The 23,000-nt window shown below is 36.8% G+C and overlaps 1 protein-coding gene across 5 annotated transcripts in view; it reads right to left on the bottom strand.

Moving 5' to 3' along the window:
* Nucleotides 1–6,458: 6,458 nt before the first annotated feature.
* The window catches only part of JAK2 (Janus kinase 2), a 100,722-nt gene continuing 84,180 nt past the window's right edge, over nt 6,459–23,000 (bottom strand). For all 5 annotated transcript variants that reach the window (XM_075741026.1, XM_075741025.1, XM_075741029.1 and 2 more), the window contains 9 exons: nt 22,287–22,438; nt 21,070–21,220; nt 20,249–20,385; nt 18,862–19,051; nt 17,878–18,002; nt 13,949–14,121; nt 12,623–12,740; nt 11,061–11,174; nt 6,459–8,891 (listed from right to left, as the gene is read on the bottom strand). In XM_075741026.1, coding sequence (XP_075597141.1) covers nt 8,784–8,891; nt 11,061–11,174; nt 12,623–12,740; nt 13,949–14,121; nt 17,878–18,002; nt 18,862–19,051; nt 20,249–20,385; nt 21,070–21,220; nt 22,287–22,438 — 1,268 coding nt within the window. In that variant the 3' untranslated portion in view covers nt 6,459–8,783. The remainder of the gene's footprint in view (nt 8,892–11,060; nt 11,175–12,622; nt 12,741–13,948; nt 14,122–17,877; nt 18,003–18,861; nt 19,052–20,248; nt 20,386–21,069; nt 21,221–22,286; nt 22,439–23,000) is intronic.

The raw sequence follows: 23,000 nt of genomic DNA on the forward strand, positions 1-23,000 counted from the left end.
AATTTCTTAATAAAGTTTTATAAAATGCTTTATAAAAAATTGTTAGGCATATATAAAGACTAAAATTAAAGTGAGTTGCCTACATTCAGTAAAACAGTAGACGATTATAGTGGCAAAGCAAAATCATTAACAGCTATTACATTTGTAGGCTTTTTTTTTTTCTTTTTTAAGAAATCAGTAATATGATGGTAGCTGTATTAGAAAGGGAATGAAATACGATGTTGATTTTCTCTCACCGTGCAGCATTCAATCACACACCACCCAGCTACAATTGATTGTACGTACCTAAAATATATACAGATCACACACTTTGAACTTGGAACAGGATTTTTCTGCTATCCTTGTTTAGGTGGACTGACTTGCAGCAATTCTGATAAAACTTTGCAATAATATCCTTTTTTTATTCTGGGATACTTAATACGGCTGTTGCTTCTCCTCACATTTCCAGTTCTTCTGAGAGTCTTTTACAAGGTGGCAGGCATATTTATTGAAGTCATCTGACGTTATTACATTTGTATTATTGCTCATTATTACAAAGAAACAAATTCTTTGAAATCTTTTGTGTGTATAATCAGATTTATCTCAACACATGCACAGTTCAAGACCCAAGACTGAAAATTTTTTTTCATTCAATCATTTGTAATGCAAGCAGAGTACGCTTGACATCTTACTCTCTGTTCAACCATGCAATTTGAAAATCTGAAAATAAAGACAAAAGAAAGCAAGGTAAAGATGATAATTTGAATGAAAAGGTGTTTTAGAGAGATCCAAAAGTTTTGCCTAGATGCCTAAGGGAAAGGTATAAAAGATTGTTAAGAGTTTTCATTCTAAACTTAAAATCCTTAAAATTGCTTCTTTGTTGAATCTTAGTTTTAAAGCCATCTCAGTGTCACAGCCATTCCTATTTCTTAAATGCCTATGCACTCCTGTGGCTTTTGTTCATGCCCCAAAACCTTTTATCAGTGAGTGGCTTGGTGGCCATTTCAGATGGCAAAGTCCGATTCAATGCCAGGGAGGTGTTCATCTTCCAACATGGCACCTGATGGGTCTGGCTTGGTGGATGAGGTTGGTAATGGAAAACAGGCACTGAAATAACAGTATACTTCTGTTAGGGTGGCGGTAGGTAATATCCAGCCATTTAATGTGTTAAGCAAACCAAGCATGGGGCAAGCTTTTCAGTGACTCTTCTCACACACTCATATACAATCACCTGAGACCAGCCCCAATTATCATCCCCATGTGCCAGCAGAGTTAAGCCCAGGGGACCACTTCACACCTTCCCACCCACCTCACTGTAGGGCTTTTAAGTGGCAGCTCGGTTCCAATATGAAGCAGCTTCACCTCAGCCACATCCTGCCTCTGTGTGGTGCTGGACTTCCACATTCCTTTCCACGTGCCTCTGTGCTGGATCGCAGCACGGCGTGCTCATGCACTGCTCTCCTCCCAACCTAAAATCAGGCTTCACCTTTGCCAGCACAGCTGCAATCCTGGTTGGCCTGCCCCAAATCTTTGTACACTTACCAACCGAGCACACTAGTGAGAGATGCTGAAACAGTACCAACAGAGGAGGTTAAAGCTCCTTTAGGGTCGTCTCTGTCTTCCAGATCATATTGCTCCTGTAACAGTATGGCTGCCCAGAGGCTTTCTAGATGGGATGTCCCAAAAGCTTTTGCAAAGGGGCCGTGATATCCCGCTATCAACTTCCTTGTAGCCTTTGAGTTATACACTTTACAGCAAAGTAATAAAATCTTGCTTAGTCCTGAGAAATGAAGGGCATATGTGGTACCCTGCTGACATGCAACTGGTATTCTTTATTTAGTTCTTCTCCACAGATTTTAAATTTAAGTTGCATCTCATAAAGACCTTTACATATTGGATACCATTCTTTCTATTTACTACTCATTTCTTCTGCTAAGAAAATATTAGTCCAGAGTATGGATGTAAAAAGTAGGTAAGCTCAATTCTAGCTATCCATTCAAACTGTGTATTAATGTTCTAAACACAATCTCACACTCCTGAACTCTAGTTCATGCTCCAGCAATCTGCACGTTTGGATTAGAGGCTCAGATATGCTTTCTGTAGCTTTTGCTGATGTTCCCTAGCCCAATTAGTTCATCTTTTTTTTTTTTTTAATGATGGCGTTACAGAAAATGACTTATCTATGCCACCAGCCACAATCTTCACCACAGCCATGGTACAAAAGGATGCAGTCCAGAAGGGGTGATCCCAGGGCTTGCAAAGGCCTCACAATAAAGGTCCCCTACACAATGCCCTTGCAAGTGCTTGGTTGTCACACAGCTGCTTAGAGACCTGGGGATCTTCCTCCCCTTGTACCTCCAGCTGTGCCCAACAGAGCAAGCAAGCCTTGCTTCCAGAGCTCCAGTCTGCATGTGCCTTGGGATCTGCAAGCACATTGGCCTTAACAGCAACTACTGTGAACCAGGATTACTAAGTATGCTAACTCCCGCCGACAACCCCACTGAAGCATGCAAGCTCTTGTTTTGCCTGCTGTGACAACCGGAATTTCTGCCATCATGAGGACTTCCCACACAGAGCGTCCTGCCAGCTTCTGTGCAGCAGTGCAGGGGGGTGGTGGTGGTGGAAATGCTGCACAGGTGCACAGAGTAGTGAAGCAGATGAGAAACTCTGGAAAATGTAAGGCAACTCAATGTGTGCATGCACTTACCTTCTCAAGCAAAACCTTAATCTGGTTTAAAATCCAGAACAGGACATACTACCATACAGAGTTTCAAACCTGTCAGAGTGCTCAGGGTTTTTTCATAGAATAAACGACAAATGGAATAGTTGCATTGGCTGAAGAATTTCGCTGAGTTAAATCTTCAGTATAGTGTAATTCAGAGGAAGGTGGCTTGATAGAAAAAAAATAAAAATCAAGTCTCAGGTAAGATGGGCAGAATGCAAATGTCAAAATTGGATCCTAAAATAACAGCTCCATTACAACCCAGACTTTCAGTAGTGATCCTACTTTGTTGCAGAGACCACTATTTGACTTTTTAGTAAGCTTATATGGATGCAAGCTTCTTTTTTATAAGTTCACTAGAAGTTTCACATCTTCATAACATGAAAGGGAAACATACTTAGAGTAAACAAGTGATGCACAGATGTTTTTACACATGAGCTGCTTTGGTTTTTTGGACTGATATTCTTCAATGAGCTGAAGCTTTATGGCACAGCGCCATATGGAAAATGCAACTCAATACACAGAAAAACAGAGAGCAAATTAGCTATTGCAGTCTTGAAGTTTAAGGTAATAAATCAGTTTAGGATGTCATTCAGTTTTTCTCATTTCCTAAAAAAACCAAACCACAAAAAAAACCCAACACAATACAGTTCATCAGAACTCAATACTTGCTGTGCTGCAGTATTAATTTAGTTAAAGGTTCTTGAATTGTCTCCACTCTTGGATGTTTCTGCATTGCTCAGAATAATTAGTCACTTGAGACATTTTTAAGCTTTATCTTGTTCTTCTACTTTTATTAGTATTACTTTGTTATAACCTTGTTCTAGTGATTGGCATAATGAGAATATCTATTCATCTGTCTGCATTTCAGTACTCTAAGACAAATATCTGAATTAGTATCTACTGTGTTGGTTGTTTTATACAATTAACACAATTAGTTTCTATTTGTTTTTTCTTTTAAATGCCTTCCTGAAGTTATGACACAATATTTTGGGGCAATCTTTGGAATTACTGGACACTCATATTTATTTCTTTAGCACTATCCACAAAGAATGTTTCACTTTGACTGCAGTTTGGCAGGTTTCTAAACCTGAATTTCAGAATTCATTAAAACCACTATGAATGTTTATCACAAAGTACAAGCAGAACATCACACTTGCATAACATGAAAATGAACTGAAGGCTACATTGTTCCATACTTTACGACATGGGGACAACATGCTTCCTGACATTGCATCTCCTACAGTATTTTCTTCTTCAAACTTTTCCATTTTCCCATAAATTTGTTCTCTGAAACAATTAAAGATCCCCAATTACATCAGTAGGTGCTGGGAGGAACAGCAGGAACACTACCTATAACCACCCTTAAACTTCATTGGGAAGGCATTTTGTCACATAAAAAAAATAAAATCTTCAATCTGTTCTGAGAATAAGCTGCCATTCATGTGTAGGAAGGCTAACTGAACTAGCTTAATTTTTACTTCCACCACAGTAGAGTAGCTTAAGTATATATTTGCATGCTTGTATTTATAGGCATACTTTCCATTTTGCCATTGTACTCAAAATTTAACAGCAGCTTTCAAGTCTGTTCAAGGTAAGTGGTGGTAATTGTCCTGTACTTACAGCAGAGTCATATGAAAAGACAACAAAGTAATGCAAATCAAAAAGGGGTTTCATAAGAGTTTGTGTTAGAAATTCTAAAGAACTGCAGTCCAGTAACAGGCAATCTGTGGGTGGGCTCTCTCCTACACACTTGCTTCTCTCTAAATACTGACTGTAAAGGGAAGTGCTTCTTCATTCCAAAATAATTAGCTTAATGAAAACTTAAAAAATTTAAAATAACCCAGTCTTATTGTTAGGTAGCACCCAATATACCACGCAACCTTTACTTTGGTACACGTAAGTTCCTTCCAAAAGATAAACACTATGTACGGCTACTCTGGGAAGGCCACCAAGTTCTATGTGCTGTATTCTACCCCTTTAGACAGACCAGCCCTCTTCAGTAGCGATTTAAACACCAGCAACTAATTTTAGGCATTATATAAAAGAAAATCTTGGCAGGCATGTGCCATTCATTGTATTTAGTTATTTTATGTTCACTATCCAAACACACAGTTAAGTTTCATGTATTGATATACAGTCTTCTAAAAAAATATCCCTTTCACGTTCTCTTTAATAAACCATGTGTTCAAATGTTTGCAGTTCAACCGTAAGTAGCAGGTGTCTTCCCCTCGCCCCCTCCCTAAAGGGACTTCTTCTACTTTAATATAAGGTATTGTAAACCTCTTGTTCAAAAAGCAAAATTCAGAAAAACTTCTTAGCCAAACACCTTTTCAAAATTGCTGTCTGGCATGGCACAACCCTTAGCAGTTTCTTTTGGTATAGTAACTCTTGTATTTTTCAGCCAGGTTAGGTCTCTGTGAGTATTTTAGATTTAAGGCAGACAACACACAGTTTAGAAATACATTAGCACACACTTGTCATGGTATGGCATTTTCAGTAGACATCAGTTTTTTATAAATCATTGTGCATTTCACATTTCAGAAAGATTCTTCAGTGTTTAACATCAGCCTTTTCCCAGCTGTCTTGTTCTTCTACGCTTCTGCTTTTGCTCTCAGAACCCTATCCTACAGCTGTTTGTGATCATACATTCCTGAAAAGCTTGCTTTCTTTACGCAAAAGTATAATTTCTTCATACAGTAACATCCTTTCCCTTACATTTCAAGGCAGTTGGTCAACATCTCAACTAAATGCCACAATAAAAAAACTTAATTTCTGGAAAAGACTAAAATAATTTTTACATATCTTTACAGTTATATTCTTCTGCATGTTTAGTAACAATTATCTCAACTATGGAAGCTTTTAATTAGTACTAGGACTTGACAAGAATATGGGGTTTTTTTTCCTGAAAATTCCTCCTCTGACTTATTACATGACTGTTGCAAGGTTGCAGACTATATTTAAAAACTAATTTTGAAATTTAGCATATTTATACTGATAGACAACAAACCAATATTATACTAGACAATATTTGTTTGCAGAGATTCTGTAAGATATGTTGTGCTCTTACAGAAAAATTCTTTCACTTCAAATTTAAGTGCAAAGCAGTAGTTAACGTTTTAATTCTACACTGTAGCAGCAGTAATGTATGCATAAACTAGCATTTTTTCTAAAAAAAAGAAAAAATCACAGCATTTTGGGTAGCATAATGATTACACTAAAGTAGGACAAATGCAATGCCAACTTAAGAAAGTTTCTATGACAAAGAATCAAGTCTGTTAATACAAGGGCTATGTAAAAATACGGCATTATACAATGGTACTGTAGATCTGGCAGCTTTCAAAATGCAGTGCTGGGGGGTTTTTTCGTTTGGTTGGTTGTTGTTTTTTTTTTAAAAAGGTTACAACAATTGGCAGTAATAAATTCAGCAAAATCACTGCATTTACATCCTCAACAGCTTTTTAAGAAAACCATTTGATCTGCTCTAGGACCTAAACATTGATGCTGCAGAGCCCTAAGCACTACTTGGTCTGATTCGCCCAGGTAAGAATACTCACCCTGAATGACGAAGCCCTTTGCACGGATGTTTTACAAAAGACTGTATGTTCTTGACCACCAGCACAAAATTATACTGCAGTGTAAAGATATGGCCTTCTCTAAAAATTATACAGTTTTGAAGTAAAAAAAATGCCACACGACAATGATCTTTGAGTTCAACATTATATTTATGCAATCAAATAGACTATGTAATCAGTCATACTGTAGTAGAACAAGAAAAAGACTTTATTCACTTGAAAAAATAGCCGACTGGAAGATTTCTTCATTGCATTACACAAACTTCCCTGAGATTTTTACATAAATTACATTTAGTCTACTATATATTGGAAACCAGTTAGATACTGAGTGTCATACACTGCAAATTTTACATAATTTCTGCATACATTATCCAGCTAAAATGCTGTTTCAATGCTTTAAAGCTTTATCTTCTGTTACAAAACCCACGTACACAACAGATTACAAATGCAAAGACATTTTTTGCACAAAATTTTAAATCTTCAAAGCCATGTATAGAAATGGAGAAAACAGCTGTTAGGTTGAACAAAGCACTTTAAAGTTCTTTGCAGCTTAAAAACTGATTGTGAAATTAGTTTTAAAAATTATATATGCAAGTGCTTGGTGGCAAGAAAACCAACAGAAATATTACATGAAATGGGCAGAAAGAGGCCCGATGCTGCCCTCCCTATTTAGCAATCTCCTATATAATAAAATCATAATTCTGTATAAGTGATTGTGGGAGAGAAACATCATAGTGGTACAAAACTGCTATACTGGCACTATGTTACACTAAGTAAGGATTTTTTTTTAGGTTTTTTTTAAAGATGAGGTACTTAAACTTCTGATAAGATGGATGTAGTTAAGCACAAATCTTAAGGACACCCCACAGTGAAAGTAACTGCTTTATTTCACTGACTCACTGCCACAAATATAAAAAATGAACACTTAATTTTAAATACAAATCTGGATGTCAGGTCAGTTTGCTAAGTTTATATCCCCTTAATTGAACTTCTCTCAGCAAAAGTCCAAGAAGAACAAGCATTGTACTTTGCAAACAATAATGCTTAAGAATAAGTAAAAAAAAAAAAAAAGATTATTTGAACTAAGAATAAACAAAACCTGCAACTGTACTGCTTTGAGATATAAGATTATCCCCAAGTTTTATGCCTGAAGGCAAAATCGAAGAGCTGTCTTGTCCATAAATTTGTTAGACTTATTTCAAAAGCTGAATTATACAGCATAAGTTACCTGTTCAGATAGCTCTGATGTCCTTCCAGTTCTCAGTAACTGGGATCATGTACTTGCCCCCTGCTGAGTGTGGAGCAATTGCACTTGTAATTCCTCCTTCCAAATAGTCTTATGTTAGATATTACCACAGAAGGAAATAGGAGGTAACCTGGGCCACTTTATCACAAAATAGACTTGATGTAGTTGTGACTGGCTGTATCAGATACCAGGCCATAAACATTCTTTTTTGTGTACTGGAAGAAAGGTATACGGTGATCATCTTAACAGCAAAGTGAGGAACTGTGAAATGGAGGGCATTTTCTAGTTTTTTAATTCTGCTTTAAAAAAGTTCCCAATTGATAGATAGATTTGTGACTGCATGAAAATTACAAAGATGGAAAGAATTAAAGAGCAGCATTTAAAAGCAGTAAGTTTAGTTTTTTCATATTCAGAAACAAACTAAAGACACTGCCTTGTATAAAATGGCTTCATTTCACTTGTTATCACCATATCTTCAATTATGTAAAGGGAATCTAGTACTCATTCAGGGAAAAGAAGAGTAAGAAAAACTGGGTAACATTTGCTTTGTCATTTTAAATTAAAATTTTCATATGGATGAGTAGGTTTTCTGGCTCTCCAAATTAAGAACAATTTGCTCCCTTCCCCTCAGAATACTTACATCACACAGCCTATTATATCTCTTTGCATATACTGCTGGCTGGTAACTGATTCAGACAGACACATTAAAAAGTTCTGGGTTACATAACCCCTTCTATTTTGTTATACAACAAAGATATTTCTGCATCAACAATGAAAAAATATAACACTATATTAACAAACAGAAGTCCTTGTGCAACACACAAAACAGGGTGCCAAGTCACTATACACTCAGTGTGAGAAGACTTCTACAAGTCTTTTCTGTGCATCATCCCCATTTCAGCAAGGAAATACACTGTCTTCATCTCTTAATCTCACCACATTTTAAGTCACTACTTTTTTGCATTGCCAAGGAAGGCAAATAATGGTGTTGTAGACTGACCATATATTAAATTATTTTATATAGAAAAATAATTTCTCTCCCTATTGAGAAGTTCACCATGTTCTCATAGCAACAAATATATCCTGATAAAGAATCCCAGCAGGATTCCTTAGTATCCAGATTGAGATAGGACATTTGCCACACAGATTTTACTTCCAGCAAAAGTAAGATGCACACGTGTACATATGTCAATTATACACAGCAGACCAAGTACATTCTGTTCTACATTCCAACACATCCTCTGAAGAAAGGACAGTTTTCTCATCCACCCATGTTGTCCCTTATATGATCCACTCGCTGAGCAAGATCCCTAAAGGTGGGGCGCTGGGTAACATTATTGTTCCAGCATTCTTTCATGATAGCATAAATCTGGAGAAGAGACAGAGAAAATTGGTAGTAGGTAAACAGATGTTAGAAATAGTTAATAGTTACTTTGAACTGTTCAAAAGAACATCCGACTTCCCTTTGTGCTTCCAAGCAACAGTGGCACATGAGTGTGACTAAAGTCTTGCTATACAAATCAGTTTATCTGCTTGATCCCCATGACAGCGAGAAGTGAGGATAGTTAGCTCTGCAAAACCTCTTATTATAAAAGGAGATTTATGTAAAAAGTTAGTACGGAAATTCACTCAGCTAGTTTTTGAAACTTAAGAGACTTACGTTATTTTGTGAAGTTTTTATCTTCTTGCTTGGTCTTATTGTTTTGAAAGCTCAAAAATGTTTAAAATGACAAATGCTATACAAGTCTGACCAAAAATCAGATTTACAAAGACAGCAATTCTAAATTAAACTTCCCCTGCAATGTTAACATGCACTTCTCCACATTTGCATGTTATATTCTTAATTATTCTTCATATATAATCAGAAATAAACCAGAAAAGCTACTGTGCAAACTGAACCCACTTCTAGTAGATTTAAATGATTTTTGGAAGAGATTTCCATTACAACAGGCATTTGGCAACAGTCTTCTCTTTCCCCAAACACGTAGGTGATACCTGGTCACAAACCAACTTGCCAAGGTCTTCACCTGTAATCTTCTCACTAATTTAACCCAGATCATTATTACCAACTTCTCATACTTCCAAGAATTTTTTTATAGGTTGCTTAAGAACAATCTGAACAGCTCCCAGGAAAAAAAGTAGCATCAGTTCCCTATTTTTCAGCAAATCTGAAACTCCTGCACTGATCAAGCTGCTTTAGACCCAAGTCTCGAGCAGCTTGTAAGCTACAGACATCTGGCAGATTTAATGATCTGACAACTGGCCTTTCAGGATCAAAATTAGAAAAGCAGTTTCTGACAAAAGAGACACATTTCCATCTTACTTTGATATCTGAAGAAATGTCAGACATTGAAACCTTTCTGTTAGTTTGAATACAGTTTCAGTAAAACAGATTATGTATTATCTTATACATGTGACATTCATGTTATCTACAAAAAGCCAAACCTCTGCAATTTAACAATTGCTGTACTCATACATATATTGCAAGAAAGATTACTTCAGAGACTGCTCACTTGATTCTCTATAGGCTATTTCTTCCTCCGTGGCTTCCCTGCCCAACCCGTACCATTCTTTCTCTGCTAGACCACTTGAGCCTGACCTCTCTCCTCTGTCTCCAGTTTTGAATGGATTATTTCTTGACTTACTGCCAAGTGTGCTTGATTTTAAAGGGATGGAGCAATTGATCTAAGCTGGAAGTTATACACGTTAAAAAGTATAACTATTTTACTTACATTCTTTCCCTGCCGATTCACCTACCTAGCCCTACCAGTTTGACTCAAGCTGAAGTGCACCCTGCTTTGAAGAACAGAGAATACCTTCATACTACTTTTAAGTCTTGTATTTTTTAAAACATCTGGACTACTAGCAAAAAACAGAAGAACACTGAATAAATTTGTGTGCTCTGAGGATGGCATTACATACATACACTTCACTATCCATGAAGAACATGAATACAAATCTGAAGGCCCTGAACATACAGAATCTGATTCATATACTTAACTGTGCCTAAAGTCTGCAGGTAGCTCTTGGCCAAGAATGTGTGACAGTGAATAATATACATGATAAACATGAGTATTCCTATGCTTGAGGAGGGAAGAGCAAGAGAAGGAAAATAAAGATAAGTTCTTTAAACCTTGGAATCAAATGTGAAAAGTCTCACATAGATATGAAGATGCTTCTGCTAAATGTTACAGACTTCAAAAGAATCCACAGTTAACAGCTTTGAAAAAGAATCTCTATATGGGACTTCCATGGAACAAGTCCTGTGTACTAATCTTGTTGCCTTAATAAATTTATGTTTTTGAAATAGAAGCCTGAGTCCCCCCGTAGAGCAATCAGTCATAGCTTCTGAGAGAATGCAATCTAAAGAATCAGGAAAGAGATGTGATTACACTCATCATGCAACTGATAAAACAATAGCACAGCCATTCCACTTCTATAAATACTTCAGTAACCTAAGCAGAATGAAACACAAGGTTTGCATGTACCAGGTACTCACCCTTTCAGACTATAAGAAAATAGTAATACAATACTTAACCTCATCAGGGCATCCATCTGGTCTTGGTAGTCGTCCATTATTCTTCAAAAGCTCTATCAAATGAAACACAATCATCTGCCCTTGTTTATCATTGCCAATCATGCGCATGAATTCCTGAAACAGAAGGCCAACTCTCATAAATAATTTTTAAAGGAAAAAAAAAAGGATGCTGCAATATTCTTACGAAGAATTTGTATTACAAAATAAGATTAAACAGGATTAATCAGCAACTACAGGCCAGAAACAGCAGCATAATTAAAGTCAGCAAAAAAGGCTTCAACAAATCTTGCTATCCAAAAATCAACATAACCCAAAAAGCAGATTAACATCTCACTCATATTGCCAGAGATCAAAAGTAAATGAGCAAGTACTATTAACTGAAAATAATTTCTAAGCAGAACATAAAGGAATTATTTTTCCTCCAATACTACATATTTTTTTTTAATGATCCTTGACTTGAAAATGTGGAACAACTGTTGGTAGAATGTGCAAATGGCCAAAGTTGGGGAAACAATGTATCATTACAAAGACTATGTCAGATAAACAGACTGCTTTGGCTAATTGGTAAAATTAATATTTCTTGATACATACCAATAGGATAACCAACCAAAGTGGTGAATGCACATGCAGAGTTGATTTATTCAAAGTATATTCCACCTAACCCATTACTTACTCTACCACTTTCCATTCCATAATCCTTCTGAAGAAGAACTCCAGGTGTCTGCAATGCTTATGTTATTATGCAGGAAGAGATGCCTGTGCCTTGAGAGTTCTTCCTTGATAGCTTACTCACTGTACTGAATTACTAAGAGGTACACTGAGGTCAATGCATAGATTTTTCAAGAGCATTTTTGCCTATCATCATTGTGCAGCTCTAAAAACTACATTTGCCAGGACTGAGACACTGGCCACAGGTGAGGACAGCTCCAGTAAATATAGAAGGTTCCACTCTCCCCTGTTATGCCTGCAGAGGAGATCGTGAATCTCATTTCCAATTGGAGAACTGTTATTAAGTGCGCAAGTAGTATTTTTCTCCATCCCCTGCAAATTTGTCTATAAAGGTGCCTGTCAACAGTCTGCAAAAAGCCACTCCCTTTCTTTCTTGAACTTCAAAAACTTACTAACTTGGGTTCTGGTAACATAACAAAATAACCTTAAGTTACCTTATTTAAATCAACTTAATGTTTACATGTTTGTTTGGTTCAGTGTTAGATTTGGAATAGCATTAAAAATACATGTCCATTGCAATGAAACAGTTGCATCTGGGATTACACGAAGGACAAGAAAGAACAGTCTATAATGAGAGATTTTAAATTTATTTTTAAACAGAAGTTACAGGGCGGATAAGATCTGCACAGACTATCAGCTAATTTTTGGATGTCCTTTCCTTCTTATGGCTTGATACTAATACCCTTTAGCATGTTGCTGCTTCTGATTGGATGCTGCCTCATAAGAACCAAGGTATCTCCAGAAAAGGATCAGTAAATATCAACCTATTTATGTATAGGAAAAATCTATGTATTTTCAGAAATTTAAATGAGAAACATTAACTGTGTACTTACAGCTGGTGGGCTTTTGCTCTTGTCAATATACGTGAAGAGTTCATACAAGACCACACCAAAACTCCACACATCTGAGGCCACAGAAAATTTGCTTTCTGTCAGAGATTCTGGAGCGTACCTGCAACACATGGTAAAAGGAATATTGTTCTGTGTAATGTGCCTTTCTGGTTTTGAAGATATTTCTTTCAATGAGACTGGTTCTTTTTTCACGAATAAGTGTTCTTTGTACATAGGCATTAGCATGTCCTCATTTCCTTCCACTACCTTCACTAGTAACTATTCTGCAAATAATAGTTAATTGGTATTGAAAACACAGTTAGTGATAACTATATCCAAGTTTGTCTTTTTTCCAACAAAGTTGTAGATATTTTTCTTATCTGTAATGCAAGTAAACAAGATTTTGATATGATAAAGCCTGGAAAGAAAAATAATTATAGCCAGTAAGCATCCTTCCATCACTTCCAGCGAGTGTTGAACTGCATCCAAGGTACTTCTGGACTTGAATTTTACAACTCCCAATAACATCTACTAAAATGGCATTTTGTATTATTTATCCTTCATATATGGTATTTTTACATGCCTAAGGCAGTCTAAAATCACATGTGCAGAATGGCATTTTCTTTTGCTATTAGGACATAAAATGGTTTTTATCACAGTTAACTGTCAGCATATTTTCTAAGGTATTTGTATGTCTTTATAGAACAGAAGTATGTATTTAGCATTCTGAATACAGCCTACCAATTTCCATTTCATAATCCTTCAGTCTCCCACAGGCTACACAAAGTGTTCTTTCCCTTTCCAAGCTAAGTGCAGCTTGTTGGAGCATTACTGTATTTCAGATTAACTTAGACCTTCTCTGGAAGCTCAACATCCAAATACAGACATCAACCAAAATACTCAACCCAGCACTTCATCCTTGCTAATTACAGCCTGTAGGATTTAACTTGGTCAACAGAGGGTCTATCCAACAGATCTTAGCTAGAATAGATTAACAACTAGTGTTTAGGGAACTGAAAGGTCCAAAACTTTGAAAGCATCCTGGAGAATGGGCCCTTTTAGATTTTTTATCTTTGAATATTTTTCCTGTTGCAGACTATTTCTTTCAAATTTTGGTAATTTTGGGGGGTGTGTGTGTTTGGAAATTATGTTGAAAAGTTCTGTAAGTTCTACATGCTGTTCTGTAAAGTCAAACATCATGCATGTTCACAACACTGGGCAATTGACTTGGAGTTTGCACTTAAAAATTCCACAATATGCAAAAATAATTGTCTGAAACAGCAAAAACTGAAAACATGCCATGATTTCATATACCAAAAGAAGACTTACCAAAATATAGGGCTTTCACCAGGTTCTTTTACTTTGTAGTATTCTTTGTCTTGTGGCAAGACTTTTGTCAATCCAAAATCTCCAATTTTAACTCTGTTCTCATTCTCCACCAAGATATTTCTTGTTGCTAAATCCCGGTGAACATACCTTTTTGTACCCAGATACTCCATGCCCTAGGCATAAAGTTCACAAACACAACAGGAAAAGAGTTACTTTTACCATGAAGTAGCTGCACTTTCCCTAAAGGGCTGAATTAACCTCAAAGTTAAAACCAAGCACAGATTGTTACCACAGTGTGCTTACACATTTGTCTTCTCTGAGGAGTTACTTTTTCCAAATGCAGAGACCTCCCTTAAGTGAAGGGAAGTAGACTGAGCACCTGTCAGAGCCAAGTGTTTGGTGATTATGTAGCTGGATAGTTGTTACAGCTCCTTTCTGTGGCCAAACGCAGTTTGCCAGTGATAGACCGATAGAAGGAGAATAAGATTTGGGCTAAGCTACACAATCCAGGGCACATGAGAAGACTGTACTATTTAACTCCAGTCTCATCTTCCTCTCAGACTCCAGTTACCTCCAAGCAGCACTAGGTGGCATTGCTGTTTACTCACATCCCATTCCAAACCCATTAAAAAATGCCTTATTCTCTTCATTACCCGCTTGTCCCTTGCTATCTTCAAAACCACCAAACCTAGCTTTTTCAAAGTGAGACTCCTGGGCTTCTGATACAACTAGTCTATGTGAATGCTATAACTTTTTATTACTACTACATACTGTACTGAAAACAGTCCTAAAGATTCTCTGATGATAGAGTTTCTGTTAGCCTGGAAAATACCTGTTTTAAGAGAGATACTTAATTGAAATCATGCAAATTCTAAGTGGAAATCATAATCTTGTGACACTCCTCTAACAATGGAATTGAGTTTAATTATGTGATTTCAAATGTTTCCATAATTAAAGTTGGGCTCTCCAGCAAGGGCACCTGAAGCACTTTAAGCATTAAGACATGGAAAAATAAGTTTATTCTTAGCCTCTTCTCCTATCAGCCAGGATTAACAAAATGCAGGGTCAAAAAAGCAAAAAAAGAACATCCCAACAATCAGACGCATGCTGAAGTTAACTTCCTTATGTGCCATTCTATTGTCGGGGTTCTTTAAAGTTGAATATAGAGTCCTACTGCTTGCCATCAGAAAAGCTGTACTAATGGCACAAGCTGCACTAGATGACACCTGCACTAATTAACATCTACAAAAACATCACCATAGCAAATGTAATTTCTGATAATTATGCTTTTGACAGTATGAGATATGCACAAAAAATATTAACTTTAAGTCAGGAACCCTTTCCCAGTATAGTAGCAAGGAAGCAAAACACAGCAAGCAAACACACTCATCTTAATCCCCTGGTATGGGTATGCCTTTAGTTCTCCCATACATTTGAGAGAAAAGCAGCAAGGCAGAGGGAGAAAGATTTTTATTAAAAACCCTAAAATAACAGAGTGACAGAAATGTACAGCAGAAAGAGCAAACATTACAAGAGAAGCAAAAGTAGCTAAAGGAAAGGGGGAAATGTGATCAGTTGAAGAAGGAAAAGTATTCAGATTCCATTTTTGCAATATTAGATAGTCACTATGTTTTTAATTAAATTGTTTTGAAGTAACAGAATGGTGCAAACTGGAGTGAAATCTTAATGCAATCAATATAACCTCTGCTTTGCAGGTTGTACAGCAACAAAAGTGCAAGACATGCTGTAATTCTTAGACTTTGCTTCCCTTAGAAGTGAAGAAGAGATACCTCTTTAAGAGCAAGTCCTACATGCGGACTTCCCACATTCTCACACTGTATGTACCCATGCTTTCTGACATGAAAACAGGATGTTTTCCTACTTAAAGTGTCTGCAGAAGGCATATTCTAGCTTCCTTCCTCTTGGTTGGTGCTTGATACTTAGGAAGCAGTCATTTGATCTGCCATTTTGATTTTTCATCACCATCCTAAAGACCTGTAACATTTCAATGCTTCTTTTATATATGTGTATGTACACACACACTTTACGAACTTTTTTCTTTGTACCTTCTGAATACAGTTCCTTTCCCAAAGTTTCCTGCTATAGTCGCATTGGCTGCAAAGGCCAAAATCCACCTTCCAGTCATATCAGGTACCTCTGCCTCAGAGACCAGGGTCCTGAGATATGTTGCTGCTGTTTTTCCTTCAGGCTTTGGATGAAGCTTTAGATAAGGCTGGAGGATTTATATATGCAAGCTTCACAGCTTCTTATGACAGTGAATAGGGTAGGCACCCTAAAATCCTTCAGGTCATAGGCTGAGATGACCACAGAATAAAACAGGTAAGTTGCTGCAGCCTTTGTATGTTTAAAAATCCCTGTTGCATCCTTATTCTATGAAATAGTCACTGTCACCATCCTCCTAGGTGGTGCTGCTAAGACTCTTCCAGCTCTTTGCTTGAAGGAAGATTGTTTTCAGTGACTTACCAGCACTGATAATAACAGTTGCAGAAATAATACTGAGATCATTTCTTATGCTTGTTACTGGAGAATTACTTTTGTTTTGGAGACACAGATCAGAGGGTGGTCACATGTTCAATCCTTCCTCTCTGTGAAAAGACGGACACTTGCCACAGACTTGTGAACATTTTCTGGTTTCCAAGCTCATTGCACACTGCTTGCCCATCATGGAGTTTTTGCTGGAGACTACGCACCTAGCCTTGCTTCAGTGAAGCACATGAATAGGTGGGATCAGCTGCTAAAAGTGCGTGCAGCATCCTTCTGTACACAGCCTAGGTTCAGTAGCTAAAAGGTTTACCAAGTCAGTCCAGTTTCAAGCACGGAACTAGCAAGCTCTGTTCATCAGGTAAAAGTTTGAATGCCTGGTGATCTCGGCTTTGGCAGAGACTCTCCTGCCTGATTCCTGTCAGGTCTTTTCTGCGGATATTACAGAAGGAAAATACTCTGCTCTGAATGCGGCAGGGCACAATTACCAGACATAAGAATATCTGTGGGCTACATATCCTGAAGAATACCCAGTAAGTAACCTACTGTTTCCACATCCTTGTGGAATATTTCTGGTACCTGCCTTGAGGGTGTGGGGGCGTGGAGATTTTTTCCTTTCCTCTTCCCCTTGCCCGCCCTCCCTTTTTTTTTTTTCTTTCCCTGAACTACTGAACATGCAATGAAATACGAAGTGTCAGTACTTTCTTGTTTCTAAAGCATAGTAAGAGAATAAAACTAGGGTACGCACAAGCCCTCCTTCTGAAAAATGAAATGTCACAATAAATATCAGATGTTTGCTCCCCTTTTCAGAATTTTATCAAGGATGCTCAGTACCAACCATTGAAACTAGCAAATAATTTGTTACAGCTTTGGGCACTTCTATGGCCTCTAGCTCCTAATACAGAAATCTTGTACCTTTGATCTTTTTGCTAAATAAGCTACTATTATTTACAGTTTAAATAAATTTCTTAAACATATACATGCCATTATAGTGATTTCATAGCTGAGTGTCCAAGTTCTGAAAAATCAGTTATAGTATGTCATTAACAGTTTTCCTTGGTGAGTATATTAACTCCTGCAAAATTTTATTTTAGCTCTCATTAGGGAGAAAAGAGGTTTTAATCCTTCTGAATGAAATATAAGCTAAGCAAACTATAAAATAAACACAAATAAATGGAGTATATTCTGCCTCAGTCAGCAGATAGGCCAGTCTCAGCATCCTGTATTAAGATATTCAAAAGTTCGTCCAGTTCTTGAGTACATGAATATATATTGCTACTTTTTTTAGGGTTATGTGGTACTAGCAGCCCAACAATATTATAGAAGATACACCAAAACAACCAATGATTGTTGTTTTGAGACAAATGAGACAAGACTAAAAGAGACAAAAATTTGTTGAAAAATATCAATAATCTGAAATTTCCTACCTTGCATATCTGAGACGCATACAGCAAAAGCTTCTTGTGGTCCAGCCTCTCCTTGTGTTTCTGCAGATAATCTCGTAAACTTCCATATGGTAAATATTCCATAATTAATCTTAGATTCCTACGACCTTTTACAACAACAACAAAATACACACTTAATTTTTCTGCCATTTCCAATGACAAGTTTTGAAATATAAATATTTATAAATGTCTATGAATAAAAGTAATAGAAAATAATCTTAATACCAAAGAACCGATTTATTATAAGTACATCACTATGCAATTTTTCATATATTAATTAACTGCATTTGTTCAGAAAATGCCATCAATACTTTAGCTACTATTGCTAAGGCAAAGCAGAAGTGCCACATGAGTATATCTGTGTTTATGTAATTTCTCCTCATTGCTGAGATGAAACTTAGAATGGCAACTGACATCAACTGGTCAGCAATTTTACCATCTTTAAAAACTTAGTCTGATTTTGAACCCAAGAATTTTCTTCCTACAGTAAGATTCTAGGCAGAACCCATGCTTTCATTCATCAACTTCAACAACATCAACAATTCACTCAAACACATCAGTTTCTGAAGCTTTTTCCTGCCTAGTCTTTTATTGTACAGGCTGTACAAGAATTGGTAACATCCATTCTGGGACATTACATTGAGCAAAAAACAACAGTTACAAAATGGTTGCATTTTCCCCACTTAACTGTAAATTCTTTTTATGCTTTAAAATAAAGAAACTGGGTAACTAGTCAAAATGGTGATTTCTCTAGATCAACCAAATTATGCAGTGAGCTGACTGAATAAAATGTCCACCTTGAACTGAGAAGTAGTATATGAGAGACACTACTGCCTTTGATTTGTACTCTCTAAGTCCTGGTAAAGTTAGGACAAGTCAGTGACTTTAATGAACACTTACCTCTCCGAATTTCTCAGTATGCACACTTAGGTGTACACCTAAAGGTATATTCAACATAGCACATACCTGCACTGTAGCACACTCCTTTGTATTTAACAATGTTATCATGCTGCAGAGATTTAAGTATTTCAATTTCTCTTTCAAAATCCCTAAGGTGCTCTTCTGTGCTGTGTTGCAGCTTTTTAACAGCCACCACTTCTCCAGTATTATCCTGCAGTGGGTCATATCGACACATTTCAACACTGCCAAAATTTCCCTAGATCACAAATGGAAATACTTGAATTAAAAACAAGTCCACAACATTGTCTCTTTCTTAGTGCTTGCTCATACTGCCTCAGTGCTCAGTCTATTAGCATTAAAGTGACCACAATTAACTGAAATGCCATAAAACCTCCCTGAGAGAAAAAGAGTGCAGGATCATAGGTAACAGTTCCATAAGAGTAAGAATCACTCTATGAAAGGAAGCAAAGACCACCAGAATAAACAAGGACAAGGAAAGGAGGACAATGTCCATTCATTTTCTCCCCCTTCTTCACAAATTTCCACTTGCACTTCCAAACTGTCAGTTGGCATACTCCTTTCCTGCACTCGCAAACCCCCCTCATTTAGTTTCCTCTTAGCTCTTAATTCTCTTATTTCTTGGGGGTTCTTCCCCCATTTGTTTCAATGTTCTTCCCTTTCTCTGTTTAAATTTTCTTTATCTTCCTTTATGCAGTCATCATCTACCATTCTGTTCCTCTCCCTGTGCTATGCTACCTTTTATAGCCAACAACGAACCATCTGCAAATAGAAGTAGTTCTGCTACTTTGCTTTTAGGCTTGCTTTCGCTAGTACTTGGAGCCAAAGGAATATGTAGCTATCATGTCAATAAAAAACATAGAACAGCAAGGAACCATTCTGGAAAAATGGTACTTGGTGAAGATCTGTCAGCTGCACTTGGTCATCTGTCTAGGCATGCTTTCACACAGCCACGCTGTAATGACTTGCAAAACTAGTAACCAAATGCTGATTTCTAAAACCTAAAAAATTCAAGGCCTACATATATCTCAAAGATGTTACTGAATTTAGGGACTGCATATTCAGACTTCTCAGAATATGTGCGCACAAAAAAACCCCAACCCCACTAGTTGTCTGCAAGACTCCTCTGGAATATTTTTAAATGAATACCATATATTAAAAAAAAAGTCAGATGCAGGTCTGCATTACTGAAAAAGATTTTAGCCTTTCAGTGTGACCAGATTCATTGTAGAGGTCAGCTATCTTTCCTCTATCTAATGATATTGTGCTACTAAAAAAAGATGTAAAGGAACTGCAGGTTGTGGTCAGATATGACTGAAATTATTAATTTCTCTAACAGAGGTTTCAATGTAAATAGTGTATATGACATCATTGGAAGATAACTGAAAAAAGACAGTTCTTTCCTAGGTAATTAGAAAATTTCAAAACATCCTACCTTGCCAAGCTGCTGTAAAAACTTAAGATGTCTTTCTTCAAATTGTGTTGGGTCCCGATCCTCAAAAGCGCCGGAAAATCCAAGTGCTCCAATTCTCATATTTGGTAACATGTCACTTTCTGTCAACAGCTCATAATCTGAGGGGTAGGAAGAAGAAGGGAAGAGAGAAAGAGAACAGGAGGCACAGAAAAGCAAACAGGAGAATGAAGAAACTACAATCATGGCATGTTCTGCCTTTGCTTGGCACACCCCAAGCTCAGTAGAATATGAACAACCACTTTTTTTGTCCTTGCAAAATACTCTATAGAAATTAATGTTTTACAAAAAAGCCAAATAACTTGTCCTAAGTCAGAGCAAGTCTTGCTTTAATTTCCCAATTTTGTTTTTGCAGGCCTATTGTATTTCAAATTTAGCTCCTATTGTGCAACAACTCCACTACTGCAGAGGGGAGAAATGTAAACCTCACAAGGCCTTGTGATAACATGCATCTTCTACTTGGAAAAAAAGAAAGGAAACTATTTTATTGAGCAAAAAAAGACATTCACAAACATAGCACACTTGGTTAAGAGACTAGACTGTTTGGGATAGACATTAATCGAACTAGAAAACTGCTTTGAACGATAATGCTAACGTTTAATGTGTTCTCTTTTAGCACATCTAAAAAGCACTAACATAGTGTTCTTATGAACTCAGATTTCTGGGGCGGCTTTGGAGAATGGGTATGGGTTGACATACCAAAAAGGAAGGCACCATATGAAAATGAACCGACAGGAATCAAGGCTCTTTTTGCCTAGTGCATTCTTGTTGTATCACAGACTCACCTGGAGTGAATAAACTATTCAAGTCACGTATAATTGCTCTAAACGAAGGTCTGAAATCTGGCTCGTAATCCATGCAGTTGTTTATAAGGTTTGCTAGCTCCGTCCAGTTGGGGGCAGGAAGCTGGTGCCTATCTTCATAAAACTGTAGTTTCTGGAAGTAAATAGATAAAAGCCATTTTAATATACAACCATGAAAAGCTGCAGAAGCCTTAACATTCTCAGCAGAGCAGCCAAAACATGTAGTTCTCAACCTGGACTTGTTATCTCACCAAATGTACATCTGACCAATTCACATCAAAAGCCAAGGCTGACAATGTAGCAAGACTGGCATAATTTAGAGTAATTAGCTCAGAAATTCCCAGTCAGTTACTCATGGAAGATAAGACTATAGAGAAGGATAATGAGAAAAATGGTGTCTCCTTTGCTGGTAATTTCATAAAACCTCAACTGGATGGGTCCAGCAGAAAATTCTATCCACCTGTGAGCTGGCTGAGCTCCTCCAGTTGTAAAAAGCTTCGTGAATATTATGAAAGAATGTGGATTAGTACAGGAGAGGAGGGCAACTTCTGAAATAACTAGATATGTATCAGCTAGGTCTAGGTAGACCTTGGAGCTTATGGTAAGAGCTGATTACACCACCTGAGATCAGGCTTTGTGAGAAGGTAACAGTCCATTTATGAAAATAATACTACAAATCTATGTACCATAGCAAAGGAAATAATCTTTTTGTTTCCAACTAAAGAAGCAAATACATAAGAAATAATATTTTTACGGAACATGTATCCCCTCCACCCCCTGCCCCTAACTGAGACAAAGTTAACATTTCTGGTTTAGCTAAAATAGTAGAATTGTTTGCAACACACAAAGTCTTACAGTATTTAAGATGTTGAATTACTAGAATAATGCCAATTAAAATCCATATACATTGTTAGAAATACTTTTTGCTTAAACTGATACACTGTTGCAACAAACGATAGAAACACGAACAAGAGAATTCTAGCAATGCTGTACTTTGTCCTCATAAAAATCAAAACAAACAACATAAAGACAAACCTGAAGTCATCACTTCTGATCATTATCAGACAGTAAAAGTGTTCTTTTCCTACAGTGGTCACAGGCCACATCACTTTACATGCTGATACTGTTATAACAGCAGATGTTTTAAATTAGAAGTGTCCAAAGAACACTGTTATGCCTGCAGACCCAGTAATACTTACTCTTGAAGAATCCAGGGCACTCAGAGGTTTGTCTCCTCCACTGCAGATTTCCCACAGAGTAGTACCAAAACTCCATTTGTCTGTCGTCAGGCTTAATTGTTTGGGATTCTCAATACATTCAGGTGGAACCCATGGTATTCGTTCAAGAAGAACTGTGCAATCACACAAAAGAAACATCATGTTAAGGTGAATAATAAAATCAGAAAATTCTATAACATACTTGATTTAGTAAAAATCACTTTATTACACATAGGTATTTCATTCTGTAATGTGCTATTAGTACCTTTCCAAGTTTTTGTTCCTGCCTAAAAAAAAAAGCTACATAATATATATAAAAATAATATTTATGACTCAGAATGGAAGACCATTACTTTTATTGTAAAATGAGCCTAATGTTATAAGACTACCTTAACATCATTTCCACATTGTATTTTTGCTCCAACTTCTGTATTTCCCCCACTGTTACCAAGATATAGTAGCTGCCACAAAGGAACTAGATGACAAAGAGTAAAAAGTAATGGTTGGCACATTCTGGCACAGTAAAGGACGCCATAACAAGGAATTTTATACAATTTGATTTTTAAGCTTTTGATACTGATTGTAGTAACAAGTTAAAAGATGGTATTGCACTGATGTAGACTTAGAGGTCCTTAAAATGAGATCTCATAAGATTAAGGTAGGCTCCTCATTTAAAAAGGGAGAGTTTAAACAGGT

The sequence above is a fragment of the Balearica regulorum genome, chromosome Z, assembly GCF_011004875.1.
Source record: "Balearica regulorum gibbericeps isolate bBalReg1 chromosome Z, bBalReg1.pri, whole genome shotgun sequence".
Classification (NCBI taxonomy): Eukaryota; Metazoa; Chordata; class Aves; order Gruiformes; family Gruidae; genus Balearica; species Balearica regulorum.